The sequence below is a fragment of the Sinocyclocheilus rhinocerous genome, unplaced genomic scaffold, assembly GCF_001515625.1.
Source record: "Sinocyclocheilus rhinocerous isolate Xijiao unplaced genomic scaffold, SAMN03320098_v1.1 scaffold2279, whole genome shotgun sequence".
Taxonomy (NCBI): Eukaryota; Metazoa; Chordata; class Actinopteri; order Cypriniformes; family Cyprinidae; genus Sinocyclocheilus; species Sinocyclocheilus rhinocerous.
The window spans coordinates 59,940-71,811 of record NW_015645063.1 but is presented as its reverse complement, the minus strand read 5'-3'; the positions used below and the strand labels follow the sequence as shown (position 1 = coordinate 71,811).

Here is an 11,872-nt window from a genome sequence, read left to right as displayed (position 1 = left end):
GAGAAGGTGTGGGATTATTTTGAATTAGAAGGAAACTGAAAAGTTTTGTGTAAAGTCAAATTGGCTTACAATAACTCTACTGGAGCGATGCGTAATCATATTCAATACAGGCACGTAGGCGTTAGCTTAGAGGCTGGCCAAAGCCAGCAAATGTCAATCACGTCATTCACTACAACCTGCGATCCCGTCCGCGCCGTCTATTCCTCTAACGAAGACCCACTTCGGTGGTGGTGCGGGATGTCCAGGCGCTTTCCGAAATTCTGTTGGCTTGCTTTTCGTTATCTCTGCGTGCCTGCGACTTCAGTTCCTACAGAGCGCATTTTTTCAAGTGCAGGAATTGTTAATGGCCTCAGGTCCTGTCTTTCTTTTTGTTCGTTTTGTTTTTAGATGATATAGCCTACATGATGAAGTATGTTTTTAAAAGCTGTTTTAATGCTATTCCTTGATAAAATTTCCTATTGTTTTTGACTTGTGTTTTAATATGTTGGCTAACGTTATATGAAGATGAAGAATTCTGTCAGGCTATTGGTTGATTTTCCATTGTTCTGCATTTCCCCGGCTGATTTTAATAAATAAGCATTGGCTGATGTTGAGTGTGTGCTTTTCTTTTTTTTCTTTTTAACGACCGCCTAAAATTAAATGATGATAACGCGAGGCAAGTGTACGGCGTAATTGTGACCTATTTTTCGCTGAATTCATTGAGGGATTTGACAGTGTGATTCATAGATTAAGTATTTCAAATGTAGGCTATTATATACACGCACGCACAAAGTTTTTTTTTTTTCTTACCATCTTTTGGGGGTTTCTTGCTTTTAGACTAGTCGACTAGTCGGATACAAAACTTCCGTTTAAACGACAGTCAAATTAGTCGTCGCGCACATCCCTAGTTTTGTCCTAAATATGACTTTTGAGTCACAACCAATGATGTACTGGTGATACTCATCCAGCCTGATCCATGGTCTCCTGAGACTGAAGGATGCCTATAAATAAAAATCGGCCATCGGACACCCTGCTTTCTAAGATCTCGGCATCTGCCATCAGAAGAAGAAAAAAACAACAACTGTTGAGCACTGTTTTAAATCATTTTACATCATTTGATCAGTTGACATTTCATGTAGGCTAAATAATTTGTGTACAGTCTGTAACTGATTGACAGCCCTAATTTCAACACATCAAGATAAACTTTTACCCTGTAATGCCTCACAGCTGCTTGTTCATCACTTTTTTTTGGAAGTGCAATCTGATTGATTACATCTGATTGAACTGACTGAGTTTGAAGCACAGTTTTCCCCCTTGGAATTTAGCATTATACTAAAAGTGCAAACATATGTCTGCAGTTGTATTGCAGTTTGCACCCTAAGCAGCCTGTTATAGTTGCACACATCTTATGCATTGCATAAGAAAGTGCCATGAACAAAAGAACAAAAGCTTCAAAGTTACACAGTCACACAAATGCATGCAAACATGCAGTGTAATTCAAAAGGGCTAGTTGACACTGCTATCTCTCTGATTGCAAGATATGCTCTCCAAATCCTACCCCTCACCATCCCGGGTTTTGCCTTAATGTTGTTAAGAAGTGACTTACCACAAGACCTCCAGAGAAAGAAAGTGTGTCAGAGAAAGATCACCAGTGTGAAGGAGTGCAGGGGGAGGGAGAGATTGAAAATTGAATGCAGCTGATGTCCAATATGCTCCAACAAGCACAAAAGCAGACCATGGAAAACAGTAGCACACTTTATTTGTCCCAGAGCTTCCAAGCATAAGTTTCAGTGTTCTTCCATCCATTTGCTGCACCATTTATCTGTTCCTCTTATTGTAAAACAGAAACTTAAAGGGATCATTGATGTTCATTGTTTTAAACATTATAAGGACTTTGGGACATGAGGATTTAGATTTTTATGGATACGTCAAGCCATTGTTGTTAATTGGGTCTGAAATGGAATTCGAGATGCAGCAGCTTTTGTGAAAAGGTAAGGTCTATGTAATCTGGTTAGTTTTAGAGGTTTGGAGATGCTCCTTTTGGGAGTAATTAAATAGATTTAGAGAGCAGCTTAGTACATGTGGCCTGGGCCAGGGTCAATGCCATCTGTGTTTTATGAACTTCAGGTGTGCATGTTCATGTTTGTGTGTGTGTGTGTGTGTGTGTGTGTGTTTATGACCCAGGGATGGGAAACTAACAGATTTAAATCTGTTTTCTTTTTTTATTGGCAGGTCACAATAAATGTACTTGGAAATGAGGTGTGCGTGTTCATGTTTGTGTGTGTGTGTGTGTGTGTGTGTGTGTGTGTGTGTGTGTGTGCTCACCAGATGTGCGCCACGGTTAAACAGTGAAAGCCAACTGTATCGTTTTTTCCCCCCTCATTGTTGCCGCACACTCTGAACATTTAGCATGCTATCAAACGTGATTTAGTTCAATCACACTTTTGGACTTGGTCGCTTGGTCCTGTCTTGTTGGACACTACTTTTTGTTTTTGACAGTTTGTTAGTTTATTTTGATGGAAATAGCATTAACATGCTTGCTTCTGGGGTTTTGGGAGAGTCATTGCCTATGGGGAATATCTCTATGGAGTTCATTGGTGTGTCTCTGTCTGTGCAGAAGTTGGGCAGCAGTATGCAGTGTGAAGAGGGCACTGAATGGCTGCTGGAGCTGCTGATGGAAGTGCAACTGCAGCAGTATTTCCTGCGCATCCGTGATGAGCTCAACGTTACACGTCTCTCACACTTTGACTATGTGAAGAATGAGGACCTGGAGAAGATTGGTTTGGGCCGGCCCGGTGAGTCTAACCAAGGTGTTTTGCTTGTAGGTTCATTACAAACAATGCTTTCCAAAAGGCAGTGTACTCAAAGAACAGCATCAACATATATGCAGAGATTCAAAACAAATGTTCCTGATTTAAATTGTGGTAATTGACATAGTGATAACCATAGGAATGATGAAGACCGAAATAATTTTATTGTATTACAAAATAAAACATATTTAGTATTAGCTCTAAGCATTAAAGGGGACCTATTATGCCCGTTTTTACAAGATGTAAAATAAGTCTTTGATGTCCCCAGAGTGTGTGTGTGAAGTTTTAGCTCAAAATGTTTTATAGCTTGTTAAAATTGCCACTTTTAGGTTATAAGCCAATACGTGCCGTTTTTGTGTTTGTCCCTTTAAATGCAAATGAGCTGGTGCTCCAGACCCCTTTTCAGAAGAGGGTGGAGCTTCAAGAGCTCAAGCTCCAGCATACAAATAAACATTCTACTATTAGTACAAGCCTGTTATCTTTACAGAAAATGTACTCAGTTTAAAAATCAGTCATCTGATTGTACTGTGCATAATAAATGCTCATTTATGAATTACACAGACGGGGAGCACGGTGTGTAAAAAATAACGACAGCCGGTCTTGTGGTGCCATAGCGAGCTATCACAAACTATATGTCCCACTTGTGATTATGAGCTCGACAAATTCAAGCGGTCGACTTCACATTGCTTTAATATGTAATTTTAACTACCACATTCCTATTTACGATCATTCTGGTAGCATGTGAAAGGCAGGCAGAGATAATGGTAGCTTTAGCAGTATTAGCGTTACAGAGTGCCAAGAAGCTCTTTCAGAAAGGCAATTTGGGAAAAAACGTGTGATACTTACTTTGTCTGGAGCTGACGTTTGCGCACAAAGTGTTGGTATTGATCCCTAAACATATAGGGGACTAGGGCTGTCAAAATGGCTGAAAAACTAAATTCAAATTTTGTACTTAAATATTATCAAAATTCGAATTATATTCGAATTTAAAAGGCATAATTTCAGTTAGGGTGAAGAAAAGCTTTTGGCTTCTCACCTGAGGCCACAAGAGGGCGCATCAAGCAAAATATAATGCACGTTTATTCAAAGCATAAGATAACATGACTATTTGTGGGGAAAAAAGTGCATGATGTTTACTATAAACAAGTAACTGTATAAACAAAACAGCATCATGTATGTATGCATAGTATAAACAAAACAGCATCATGTATGTATGCATAGTTTAATACAAAGGGCAGAAAGCCAATCACAAAGACTACATTTTTCATTTAAAAACATGAGATGCAGTGGGATGGGGAAAAAACCCCGCCATAAAGTCTCGAGATATGTTTTTTCAAAGTTGAACTTACATTAATTTTACATGGCTTTCTAAACATGCGAATTGCTCCCTTGTGTGAGACGCGAGTGCAACAGTGATAATATGCGTTCTGTGTGAACGGCTTGGTTTCAGTTTTGACGTAAACAAGATCTTCTCCGCATTTATGTTCTCTTTTCCCACAATATTTGTAATTAACAACGCAGCAGCGCCGCATCCAGTGGCTTTAACTGGATAGGCCAACAAAAACATTAAAATGCAATGACACTTACATCGTCATCGCATCTCGTGCGCCACTGATAATGCAGCCTCCTTAACACACACCTAAAATTAGAATGCAACGTTTTTACATTCGAATGTAGATTTTTATTTTAAATTCGACGAATATTCGAAATTCAAATTTTTTTTTGTCAGCCCTAACTTTACCGATTTTTCTGGGACATTTCCTTCGAAAATGAAATTTAACCACAGTGACCTCAGCGGCTCAAATGAAGGGAGTGTATGGAGACTCCTATGTTCATTGGTGCATCCCAACACACAATACAATGCCTCTTTAGCGCTGACATTGTATCTCCAGCAGCTACAGCAAGAAAACAGTAATGGCGGACTGCTGCTTCCCACTCAGGCCTGTGTCTAATAGGGCAGAGAGCGTCACAAATGGGTGGAACTTTTTTTTTTCCATAAGATGACGTGTACTTAAAGGGGTCATATGATGCTATTTTAAAGATCATTATTTTGTGTATTTGGTGTAACAGAATATGTTGACATGCTTTAATGTTCAAAAAACACATTATTTTTCAAATACTGTACATTATTGTAGGTCCTCTATGCCCCGCCTCTCGCAAACACTTTAACCAAGAGCTTGTAACACTCCAAAGAGAAAGGAAAACTTGAAATCGCATCATATGAACCCTTTAAGGAGAATCTGAAACCGCTCGTTTGGAGACACTGTTTATAATTTATTGGGATTGCAAAAAAATGAGTGGATGGATTTTTACCATTATAGGCTGGTTGTTTTCACACACTGCGGCCACACAACTGTTCAAACACCTTATAAATGTGATTTTTGCATAATAGGTCCCTTTTAGGTCAGTGTAAATGCAAAATATTTTCTGCCACAGCAACATTGAGATGACAAAGAAAACAAATCAGTGATGTCTGAATATGTTTAGTAGCTTTAATAAGGCAGTGACTGGCCACCGCCTACTAGGGATGGGCGATATGGGCTTAAGAATATATCACAATATTTATTGTATTTATTGCGATATCAATGACGATAATTCAGGGAATACTGTTTCTTGTTTAGAGAAAAGTGTTATCTTTCCTATTTTTACCCAAAATAGGGTGTTGTGAGCACACACGTAATGTAATGACTGTTTAATTCATACTGGAAACTGGTGGGCGCCCTTGCGCAGAAACTCCACATATCCATAGCAGAAGTAATACTACTGATGACGCTCCATGAAATCTCTAATATGGACAAAGGTATCCAGTTATTGCTGAATAAAACACACAACGGAGAAATTTTAACTGATGAAGCTTGACAATAAACATACGATTGCACAAAATATATGGTTTATCTGTGTTCTTCAAGCAATCTTGGGTATTTATTATAAGGAAAGTATATTTATAATGCAATGCTAATCGACAGCCTTTATCACTGTATATAATACTATCATTCTGTAATATGAAACCACATCTGGTCACAAAAAGAAGTTATTTCAAACACTCGACTTTGTTAATTTGGAGAAAAAGCTTGTCAATAAATGATATCTTTGTTGGACAACAGGTTTGTAAACAGGCTCATAAACATGCAAAACTGTATCGCACACATGCTACTGTAGTACATTTATTCAGACAGATTTTTTGTGCACTGTACAGTACAGCCCTGACCAAACCAGTTCCAGATTGCAGAAGGAGCTCCTCATTTAGCGATAAACTCCTCCTCAATTTCATGTCCGCCTTACGAGATGTCGCTCCACACTGTCACACACAGAAATGTCAACAACTACACTTTACCGTTATTATCGCAGGAAGACTAATTCTTATCGTGGGGAGAATTTTTACCGGTATATCGCAATAATGCAATGTTAATCGACATGGCCTTTATCACTGTATATAATACTATCATTCTGTAATATGAAACCACATCTGGTCACAAAAAGAAGTTATTTCAAACACTCGACTTTGTTAATTTGGAGAAAAAGCTTGTCAATAAATGATATCTTTGTTGGACAACAGGTTTGTAAACAGGCTCATACACATGCAAAACTGTATCGCACACATGCTACTGTAGTACATTTATTCAGACAGATTTTTTGTGCACTGTACAGTACAGCCCTGACCAAACCAGTTCCAGATTGCAGAAGGAGCTCCTCATTTAGCGATAAACTCCTCCTCAATTTCATGTCCGCCTTACGAGATGTCGCTCCACACTGTCACACACAGAAATGTCAACAACTACACTTTACCGTTATTATCGCAGGAAGACTAATTCTTATCGTGGGGAATTTTTTACCGGTATATCGCAAATGATAAGATATCGCCCATCCCTATCAACTACTGGCGGTTTTAGTTTCATATTTAGAGCATCATTTAATTTAAAAAAAATTAATTTGACATTTTCCATTAATAGGTTTTAATTTGGCATTAATCTTATAGCATTATTTATTCAGTTCTAATTAATGTCACCTCTAATCTGTAATTTTTTTTTTCAGTAGTATCAAAATTGGTACTAAGAATTGTCAAATTTGACTGGTATTGATACTGACTAGATTTTGTAGGCATGACAACACTAATGTACAACAAATGACAACAAAATGTAAGTATATTTTAAAAGTATATATTTCTCTTGACTTGTAGATGTATTTTTTCACAGAGCTTGTTGCAATGCATTCTTCAATTCTTGAGCATAGAGAGAAAGTCATTGCCCACTCCAGTCAGCGCTTTGTCGATGATTGTTTGTGGATGTTGGGCGATGTCAGTAAGAGCTTTTGCAGGTCTCAATACCAAATCAGATGCTGTTTACATAAGTGGAAGGTCATTGTTCTTCAAAAGCCAGCTTTGTGAAGCTTCATCAAGGAATGACATAGCGTTTCTGTTTGTGTCTACTAATGTCAGCATCTTAATCCAAAGGTCACCAGATCTAAATTGGTTCAACCCAAGAATGAATATTTCAGTCTAATATTTTCAGAATACATCAGTTATCGGCCTAATGGACAAAGGTGACAAAGATGCATCTGAAAAAGTAAAATTTTTAGATGCATCTTTTTAATACAACAGAAGGCAGTCTGTGACTGATGAAATTTATTGAAAAGCAGGGATTTTTTTTTTCACTGGTAAACCCAGCACAAGCTTTGAGTGTCTGCCAAATCTAATCAGTGTGTCATTCCACACTCAGTATTAAGCCTTTGTGTGATGCCTGAAGTGTAAACTGTGCTAATGTAATTTCCTTTAAGCCAGCCTGATTATTGCCCAACTCAAGCTCATTACATGGCTCTTTTATCACTCTCGCTTTTCTCTTTCTTTTTGGCACACGTGTCCTATTTTATACTCTCTTCTTTCTTTCCTTCAGTCTTTTTCATTCTCACCCTGTTTGTTTCTTTCTGATTAATTAAATAACCAAAAGCATCTTTAAATAATTGATTTTATAAAAAACAAAGTTTATTTTCTTTCTTTCTTTCTTTCTTTCTTTCAGAAATACTGTGTTGAGTATTTATATGTTTTTGGTAATTAAATTCTGGTTAATAATTTATCTGGTAAATATTCCTTAAAAATAATGTTTTAATAATTATTTTATTATAGTCCTATAATTACATTAGGCTAAGTAATATATTTCTATCACAGTTTCTTCAAGTTAAACTGAACTTTTATTTTGACTGGTTGTTTTGAAGACCTTTAAGTTTTTCTGTTTATATATGACAATAGTTTTTCTCAAAAGAAATGGTAAAATGCTCATGAAGTGACTCTCAGAGCAGTTTTAGAAATTATGTTCATGTGTTCATGCACTCATATATTGGCAGCAGAGGCTGAAAACACTGCGAGCATCATGCATGCTTCATTATGTGTAGTAAGCGAAACCACAGGTCTGCGCCATTCATTCACACAGAGGCACACAGAACATCCATGAGTTGTATTTAAATTGTATTTTCGCGGCTACATATACACAGATATACACATAGATACTAGTCCATATCTTGTTTTGATTTAAGTGTACTGATCTACTTTTGAGTTATTCATCCAAAATTTGGCAAATTCCGTGACATTTCACGTTATACAGTAAATTCTATTTTTATGGCTGGATTCCACGATTCTGTCCACATTTTCCTCATTGCGGAAATCATAGGGCCCTAATAACCAGGGCTTGAATTCCGGCATGGGATTGCAGGTATTGTTCATTGTTTCTACTCATTCTCGCAGGTTTTTTTATTTAGCGTGTAAGATGCTTGGGACAAATGGAGGAATGTATCATTTGCACGTTTTTTAAGTCTTACCAATTTAAACATTCAAGCGACTTTAAACCATTCAAGCACAAGAAAGCACGAGAGAGAACATAATACAGCACATAGACAAATTGTCAAAATACCCATCTCAGTGAGTATTCACGTAAACACAGTCAGTTATATATAAAGTGAATGTAAACAGCTGACAGACAAAACGCATGTGTATAAGGACATTAGATCTGCACATCTTCCAAGGTCTTAAAGAGACAGCAGTATAAATAAACCTGTCTGTGTTATTTGTTTATTTATACAGTTAAGACTATCAAGTGTTATTTTACAGGTGAATAGATTATTCAATTTCTGTAGTATTTCTACAGTATACCCGATTATTACTCTTAGACCAAACTGAAAAGGTTAAAGCACTGTTAATTTCATTTGTATCTTGTTGTTGTATTTATTTTTGCTGTTGCTTGTCATTTCTTTATTTGTTATTTTATTACTGACTGTTTGCTTGTCTTTTTTTAATTAAAAACAATTCAATTTGGAGTTTGAAGTTTCTTGTGTGGTGTGTAAGCTATTGCACAACAAAATCACCCCATAGCACAAATCACAAAATTATAAATTGTAAAACACAAATGCATTGAGTGATGAAACATTTAGGTTAGATGACAGTAATTTATAAATGTATACATTTACATTTACATTTAGTCATTTTATCCAAAGCGACTTAAATGAGTCTAAAAAACATTTACTGACGTAATTCCTAAAGTTGGATTTTTCCTCTATAAAAAGATTGATTAGATTAATCCAGAGCCTCATGATGAGTTGATTCAGTGGCATATCACAGTCCTGTTCATCAAATCCCTACAGTACTTTTCTGGTGTCCTTGCACATATCATGAGAGTTACAAGGTTTAACATGCCTTGCAGCTTTCTTTTGACACAGGCAGTAAGCATTTGCACCCACTTTATATTAAGTGGCCTTAACAACTATGTACTTACATTTAAATTAATAATTTGCTACAATGCACTTATTGTGTACATACATGTTTTTACATTGTACTTATATTTAAAAAATACCTGCATGTAATTACATCTGTAATTAATTTCTGTAATTACATTTATAATTACACTGTTGACCCATCCCTTACACCTTAACCCACCCTTAAACCTACCCAGACCACCAAACCTGTCCCTAACCTTACCCGTATCCCACCTCAATAGCAACAAAAGTGTTTTGCAATACAATATGAACACAATAAGTACATTGTACTTAATTTTTGATGTAAGTACATAGTAGTTAAGGCCACTTAATATAAAGTGGGGCCAGCATTTTTATTGCACTAGTACTTAACAGTGTTTATTTAAATTTTTATTCAGGTACATTGGTTTGCTCCAGATGTCACTGTTGATAAAGCTGAACTTGTTTTTAACCAGCAAAATTCATAAGTAATAATAATTCTCTCATTTGCTTTTTTTGACAGGGCAAAGACGGCTGTGGGAGGCGGTGAAGAGGAGAAAAACCATGTGCAAGCGCAAGTCATGGATGAGCAAGGTATGTCATCAGCCTTCCTCACACGCAATGACAGATTAATGAGGCTTCCAGTCCAGGATCAGGTCCCACACACAAGCACACATCTGTACACATGCAGCCGGACAAGGACTTTGCTTTGTTCATTGGTCATTCAGCTCACATTTCCCCTCAAGCGCTTTAGAGTCTCTAACTTGCAAAATGTCTTATTGACCCTGAAGGGAATAAATCAGGAACTAACATTTCAAAGCACTTGACCTAGACAATTTCCACAGCCTTTCATCTTTTGTTCAACAGCCTAAATGTCAAGCTGAGGTTGTGATGCTTCTCAAAAGATAACTCGCTGTTCATGGAGCTAAGCAGTTCAGGAATCAAGTTTCTTTAAAGTTAGAGTAAGGAAACATATTTTGTCATCGACACTAAATTTGAGTGAGTCCTGTTGCTTCACCCCTCTGAAATTTACCCAGTTATTTTCTCTTTTACACATAATACTGAAATGTCTGCTCTGACTGCTGAAGCAGGAAGTGTTGACTCCGGCCTGCCGCTCACTCTCTAAAGCACTAACCAGGTTAATGGTCCATCAAATGCTGCAGGAAGAGCATTAAATTGGCCTCAGCCACAAGCAATAAATCGGCACAATGTGGGCCATTCTCTAGGGTTTGTGTGTGCACGTGAGTGTGTGCATGTGTTTGACGATAGATTCGGAATGCAGAGGAAATTAAGTTTATAGCTGATTCTGTAGGACAGGCTGAAATGCAGTTTGCATCATTCTAGCAAAATAAAATTTTCAGCATATTGGATGATACATTGACTTTTTACAGTATTTTGTTGATGATATGAAGTGAACCAATATCATAAATATTGCATTGATATTAACAGAATTTGTATTTGGTCTGGCAAGCATGAAAAAGTTTGCATGAAGAAGATTCACTTTGTTTCTTTCATCAATTAAAAATAAAATAGTAACATTTAGAAAGGCAAACATAAATGGCATTGAAAGCCAAAATATTAAGAGTCACTGATGACGACGCATTCGCATACTGTCCTCTGCTTGTGTTCAACGTTAGCAGCAGCATGCACATACGTTGTTTACATGCAGAGGAAAGCACGCACATGCGTCGTGATACTCTCCACAATGGCAGCGGCAGACGGGATGAGGAGGAGAAGAATTGTTGAATAAAGTCGTTATTTTTGTTTTCTTTGCTCTCAGAAAGTATTCTTGTAGCTTTGTAAAATTACGGTTGAACCACTGATGTCACATGGACTATTTTACTGAAGTCCTTGCTACGTTTCTGTGCCATGATCGTGGTAGTGCCCTTGCTGTCTGTGGAGGGTCAGAGAGCTCAGATTTCATCAAAAATATCTTAATGTGTGTTCTGAAGATGAACGAAGGTCTTACGGGTTTGGAACTATATGAGGGTGAGTAATTAATGACAGAATTTTCAATTTTGGACAAACTATCCCTTTAATTATGTAACTGATTATTCAATCACTAATACAAGTTATATAATGTAGGTTTGATCTGTTTAATACCTTGGAGCTTTATTAAGTACATTTATTGCACATTAGTCATTAAAACGGTTCAAGCCAATGGGTGATGAACAGATGACATTCAACAAAATAGACCATTAAGACACACTATAGCCTTTATAATAACAGGACAGCACCATTTAAAATTCAATCTTCGTAATGCCTCTTTAGTAATCTTAAATGGGAAGAAATCAGTGTTAAAGGGTTAGTTCACCCAAAAATGAAAATTCTATAATTAATTACTCACCCTCATGTCGTTCCAAACC

At 37.0% G+C, this 11,872-nt stretch overlaps 1 protein-coding gene across 1 annotated transcript in view; it reads left to right on the top strand.

Annotated features, from left to right (window-relative positions):
• The window catches only part of tnk2b (tyrosine kinase, non-receptor, 2b), a 41,383-nt gene that overhangs the window by 6,696 nt on the left and 22,815 nt on the right, over positions 1-11,872 (top strand). The window contains exons 2-3 of the mRNA XM_016508541.1: positions 2,597-2,774; positions 10,030-10,100. Coding sequence (XP_016364027.1) covers positions 2,597-2,774; positions 10,030-10,100 — 249 coding nt within the window. The remainder of the gene's footprint in view (positions 1-2,596; positions 2,775-10,029; positions 10,101-11,872) is intronic.